Source organism: Syngnathus leptorhynchus, chromosome 7 (assembly GCF_054491065.1).
Source record: "Syngnathus leptorhynchus isolate UIUO chromosome 7, UIUO_Slep, whole genome shotgun sequence".
In the NCBI taxonomy this organism is placed as follows: domain Eukaryota; kingdom Metazoa; phylum Chordata; class Actinopteri; order Syngnathiformes; family Syngnathidae; genus Syngnathus; species Syngnathus leptorhynchus.
In genome coordinates, this window is record NC_141201.1 from 1,498,858 (window position 1) to 1,505,109 (window position 6,252).

General features: G+C 48.5%; 1 protein-coding gene across 3 annotated transcripts in view; it reads left to right on the forward strand.

The window, feature by feature from the left end:
* The window catches only part of tenm4 (teneurin transmembrane protein 4), a 99,651-nt gene extending 95,477 nt beyond the window's left edge, over positions 1-4,174 (forward strand). For all 3 annotated transcript variants that reach the window (XM_085917082.1, XM_085917083.1, XM_085917084.1), the window contains 2 exons: positions 30-172; positions 1,694-4,174. In XM_085917082.1, the coding sequence (XP_085773208.1) occupies positions 30-172; positions 1,694-2,452 (902 nt within the window). In that variant the 3' untranslated portion in view covers positions 2,453-4,174. The remainder of the gene's footprint in view (positions 1-29; positions 173-1,693) is intronic.
* The last annotated feature ends 2,078 nt before the right edge of the window (positions 4,175-6,252 follow it).

The following is a 6,252-nucleotide window of genomic DNA, read 5'->3' on the forward strand; positions in this document are numbered from 1 at the left end:
GTATTCCAAATAAAAGTTTTGTTTTGCAGATGTGAACAGCTGGCTAGTGACCTTCGGCTTCCAGCTGTACAACGTCATCCCGGGCTACCGCAAACCCAGCACGGAAACGCTGGAGCCGTCCTACGAGCTGGTCCGAACGCAGATGAAGACGCAGGAGTGGGACAGCACCAAGGTGAGCCCTCGCCTCGGCCCGGCCCGGTCGGTTCCCGTCTCCGCACGGTTAGCCGGCAATCGGTGAGCCTCATCTCGGGCAATGGGGGTCAGGCTAAACAGCCCTTGTAATTGTCCTGCCATTAGGGAAATTCAGTCTCCATTCCCTCCACCACCGGCCATTGATTTCATCTCAAGTCTTACACCCTCAGCCAAGGTCTGGGAATTAGCAGACATGCTCCGATTCCCGCGCTTTAGTGAGGCCTTTACAGTCCCCCCCCCCCCTCCTGAATTATTGAGGAGGCCAATGTTGTCGCCCGGGCTTGGGTTGCAGCGAGACGAGCTAACGTCGCCCGTCAGATTGGTGTCGGCAGACGCCCCGGCTGCCACCTCAACTCGGTGTCATCCATTAGTGAAACAGTGATCTGACGGCACGGGCACCGTGAGGAAACCAAAGCTCAATGTGGAGCAGGGCACAAAATAACATTCAGGAAGATTAGTGTCACTTTGAATCAAATTGAAAAAAATGTCAATTAAAAAAAAGGAAATTCAGGAAGATTAGTGTCAGTTTTTACATTTAAAATAAAATGGAAAAAAATGTCAATTAAAAAAAAGGAAATTCAGGAAGATCAGTGTCAGTTTTTACATTTTAAATAAAATGGAAAACATTTAAAAAAAATGAAAATAAAAGAAATTGTTGGAGAGCACGTATCCAAGGTGTGCAATTTGACTTTTTTTTGTGCACATCTCGCAAAGATAGCTTTGTGCACTCGCCCGTTGCGCAAACCTCACCCGTCCCATCTACAAAGTGGCAAAGGCAAACGAGGAAATGGCATTTGCATTTCAAATCCTGCCAGGGGAGATAGATAGTATGTCGGCAAATGTCGTCGGCGTAGATTAGACGCAATGAATAAACCCCCCCCCTGCCCCCACCCCACCGGCCTACTGAAAGCCGGTGTGTTCTCGCCACCGCACAAGTCGTCTTTTAATCAAAAGCTAGCAAAGGAAAAGGACGTGGATTTTGGGCTCTTTCACCATTGATTGCCAAGACGGTCATTAGGAAGGGAAAGACGAATCAACCAATGAATCTGCTCTGATGGCTTCTGGCCCGGCGACGTGACGGATTCCGTATCCTTCGTCCGATGGGAAAAGGAGAGTCTGCTTTCATTTACTTTTGCTCCGCTGGCCAAGCGTGACAAATGTCTGGTGAGGGTCCGGAGAGACCGAGGTCGTGTGCTGCATTTTGGCTCAGGCCTGGGGCTGGATTTGCACCCCCATGCTGTGCAGATGACGGTACGCTTCGGGGGGGTCTGCCGGGGGAGGGGGGGGCACATCCATCCCCCCCCCCCTTCTGCCCCTTCTGCCCCGTCTGCTCGTCCGCTCTCATTGATCAGGCATGTTAGCGCCGCTCGCCGACTCATCCTCGCATCTGCTGTTGAAGTCGTTGACCCCAAACAAGAAACCAGGCACAAGTCGACCGGTTTGCTTTTTTTGTCCTTTGGGCTTCATGGCCAGACAAAAAGTCCCCAATCGTGTTTTACAGTCGCTGCTGGGCGTTCAGTGCCAAGTGCAGAGGCAGCTGAAGGCCTTCGTGAAGCTGGAGCGCTTCGGCCAGATCTACCAGGCCAAGAGCGCCGGCTGCCCGCAGGCCGGGGCCTCGGCGGCCTTCGCCTCGGCGGGCTCCGTCTTCGGCAAGGGGGTGAAGTTCGCCATCCGCGACGGCCGCATCAGCACGGACATCGTCAGCCTGGCCAACGAGGACGGGCGGCGCACGGCGGCCGTGCTGGACGAGGCCTTCTACCTGCAGTCGCTGCGCTACACGGCGGGCGGCGTGGACACGCACCACTTTGTCAAGCTGGGCCCGGTGGAGGGCGACTTGGCGCTGATCGGCATGGCGGCGGGGCGGCGCACGCTGGAGAACGGCGTCAACGTGACGGTGTCGCAGGTCAACGCCGTGCTGAACGGCCGCGCCCGCCGCATCACCGACATCCAGCTGCAGTACGGCGCGCTCAGCCTCAACACGCGCTACGGCAGCAGCGTGGAGGAGGAGAAGGCGCGGCTGCTGGAGGCGGCGCGCCGGCGGGCCGTGGCGCAGGCCTGGGCCCGCGAGCGCCAGAGACTGCGCGACGGCGAGGAGGGCTCGCGGGCCTGGACCGAGGGCGAGAAGCAGCAGCTGCTGGGCTCGGGGAAGGTGCAGGGCTACGACGGCTTCTACGTGCTGTCGGCCGAGCAGTACCCCGAGCTGGCCGACAGCGTCAACAACGTCCACTTTATGAGACAAAGCGAAATGGGCCGCAGGTGACATGGATGCCTGCCAGGCCAGGCCCGACGGACTCTCGCCGACGACCACCACGGCGGACCTCTTGCCAAAGACGCTCGGGTACGCCGCCACCGCAGCCTCCTTTTGAACAGAAAAAAAAAACTTTTTTAATTGGCAGTTGGAAAGAGCAAAAAGCGAGAAAATATTGTGGTTTGGATTTTTGAGCCGGGACCGCTTTTCATTCGTTAAGAACAAAAGCATGGAATTGAGAAAGCAGGCTTCATTGTCAGCATTATTGAGTGATCTGGTCAACATTTATTCTGGATGAAGCATCATTTCATCATTTCCTGTCTTTTTTTTTTAGCCAATTGTTGTTGATGTAGTACTATTAATTCTGTGATTTACAAAAACCAAAACAAGAAAATGTGATCTGGCGATTTGATGAATTGCGTTCCGGACGGATGGTGACGGCTGACTGATGCTCGTTACCGGCTCCCGTAAACCCGAGCGACCCAGCAAATACTCCAATCCAATTCTGTAATTTTCTTTTATTATCTCAGTCTCAAATAGAAACACATGAGGTCTTTTTTTTGTGCTGTCTAAAGACGACAAAAAAAAAGTTGTATTTTCAATGAACCAATCAACAAGGCAAAGAATGAATGAGCCGCCGATTGGCCTTTTTCTTTTGTGGTTTTGCGGGCCGCCGGGAGTCGGCACGCTCTATTCTGCCTTTTCCTTCAGCCAAGGAGATTTGTTCTCTTTGAATCTTTTGATCACATTGTTTCTTTTCTCTTTTGTTTTTTTTTTTTTTTTACTTGAAACTTGTCAAACATTGATAACAAGGGACGAGGCGGCTCGTCAGTGTTTTTTTTTTTGTTGTTGTTTTTTTTTCTTCCCTGTGGACTGCTGAATGGTCAAAAGTGCTCCAAAAAGCTCATTTAAGGGATTTGCAAGCACTTTTTTTTTTTAGAAATTGTGTGTGGTTTACGTTGTTCAAAAAAATGCAAAGAATAAGTGCTCCTCTTTGATTTTCACCGCATACAAACACGGCAGATTTCAGAAAAAAAAAAAAAGAGAGAGAGATGTGAACTTTTTGAAAACCAATGTGAACCCGCCTGCGTCCATGGTTGGTTTTGGCCAGAAGTTGGCCCAGTGTGTTTTCTCCTGGTAAACGCTGACATGACAGTATTCCCCACATGTGCTGCTTTTGCATTGGCGACACCATGAGAGAGATGCTACCTGGGCAAAAGTTATGGGACGCCTCCGATTGGATGAATTTGATTTGGCAGAAGGTTCGGCGTCCACTTTAGTCCAAGCAGCGCGCTTTGCCTTAACGGAACGCAATGCACGGGAGCAGCAGCGGGGTGTTTACACTCGCGTGACGACGAGGACGCTTGAAAAGGTCACAATGTGACTTGACTGCACGCCTCCCCATCTGTCCCATCAAAAGCGTCGGGAGTCTTTTGGTGTCCCGATTCTGTTTGTTCTGTCCTTTTCATTTGTATGTTCAATGATGGCTGCACTGAGAACTGTTGTTGTTGTTTTTTGTCCCTCCCGCCCTGCTAAAGTTCCAGACTCATTTTGTTTGAGTTTCCAACACTGTTTTTTTTGTTGTTTTTTCTCAGATTGTAAATACGATGACGAGTCAAGAAGCGCGCTGTAAATGAAAAAGATGCAAACTGTAGATACCGCTTAGAGCTACATCCTGTGTAGTCTTATGAAGGTAGAATGAGTAAAAAAAATAAAGGGAATATTTTGTGTTTATCTGCTTGTGTGTTTAGTTCTGTCATGGAAAATTAATTGTCCACACCAGTTGCTCAAAATTGGCATGATTGATGTTACTTTTTGTTTCTTTCATTGTTCTATTTTTTATTTAATGATTATTTTAATGTTTTTATATATATCCTGTTTTTTTTAATTATTAAAATTTAAAAAATATCTTATTTTTTTTCCAATTATCTTAATCATGATAATTCATCAGATCATGTTCAATAGGTGGACAAATCGTGAATGTCAGGAACAGAGACCATTACAAAGCTGCCTAGTAAAACTGAAGCACGCAAACTCAAATGTTTTTCTTTCTGAACTTCTCCTTCTCAACTAGCCCCGCCCACTTCCCCATCTGGCTACTGGATGAGGTGAGTAGTCATAAATGTTAATGCCAAAAACTGTCATATGAGAAAAACATTGCAAGTACTATAAGTGCACCGTCTCGATGGAAAGTTCTACAGTCCCTAAAGTTCTCGCTGAGAACTAAAATTTTGTGTATGCCTGCAGGCCGGAATCATAACGACAACAAATTCACCTTCACCCTTGCAGAAAGCTGACGAGGGCCTGCCGGTAGGAACCAAAAATTGCAAACTTGGAGCAAAATCTGACGTTTCATTTGAAGTCTGCTGTGACAGGTGACAATAAGAAAGAAAAAAAAAAAAAAAAAGTGATGAGCATCCCTCTCGACATTCGCTGCCGTCACGCTAATCTGGGGATTTGTAAATGCAATAACAATTCTTCTTTATATTGATTAAAGCAACATGTAAAGCGTCATGGCTATAAATAGCCTCTTTTTATCCAAATGCAATTGATCTCGCACAAGAAAATGGCCAATTTTAAAATAGATGTAATACACTTTAGGTCACGTCACTCCAACAATAAATAGTGCCGTCATTTTGGACAGGCAGCCGTTTTATTTGATGCATGGCAGAAGTACCCCCCCCTCGCTTATCTGGATTTGAGTCCAAGCACAGATACTTGTTTTGGAGAAAAGTCAGAAAAGAAAAAGGCTTCTTTTCTTGTGTGCACAGTTCAAAAAAGCCCAAAGTGCAAATAAATGTGTAACACCTGCCGTCTCAAGTCGACCCGGTGTTTATTTTCCTGACAGCGAGCCATGTTTTGAACAAAAGCGAGGCGCCCACCTGTTGCCCGCTTTGCAGCAACTCTCAAAACATGGAAATGAAAAGTCTCGCACATTAGCTGCGTTTCAAGCCTTTCCACAATGGCGGGCGGGCGGGACCAGCTCATCTTTTAATCATCCGGGTCTCGCCTTGCCGGCCCATGCAAATGATGGCGTTGTAATAAAAGCTTAATGTTACGGGGAGAATGCTAAAGCTATTGAGGGAGTGAGAGAGGGCGGCTAAAGTCCCCGAAGGTGCTCGCTCTCGTTTGGTGACGCGTCATTAAAAGACTGGGCGCAAATGAAAGCCAAGCGCTCGTTTTGAAAATGTCACCGTTGCGAGGGTCAGCCGGAGGTCGGCGTCGCCTCTCGTACATGCTAATGGAGTGGAAACGTGCGCTAGGAGCAGGGTTGCGCAAGCTAGCTGGAAAATATATTGAGCTAAGCTACAAATTATTCTGCGTTAAATGAAGCTGAACTGTCACAACATGTTCTCGTGCACGCTATTACTGGCAGAAAAATGTGTTGGAAATAAGAAATGGTACCTTGTAGAACGAACAGTTCAATCAAGAAACGTGGGAGGTTTCCGGACCCTCAGTGGCGCTTGTGAAGCTCAAGCCGACAGGTGTGAACGCTGAAATGTCACTTTTGTATTTTCACGTGGCTAATCTCCACCTCGGGCCTCGGTGGTTGACGCCGACGGTTATCGACAGCGCATCTGAGGCTTTTACGAGGTCACCCGGGATAAAAATCGGCCTTAACGTGTTCAGACAGCTTTTCATGTCGCACTTCATCGCCGCGACAAAGACGGTGTCAGCTAGCGCCGCGCTAATTGAGGCCTTTCGACGTCGGCGGGACGAGTCAACGGTGACGGTCGCGCCATTAATAATAAGCAGGTTTCAGTCCCCGACAATTTTGGAGAAGTGGAACGCAAAGCTATTATTGGCTTGAT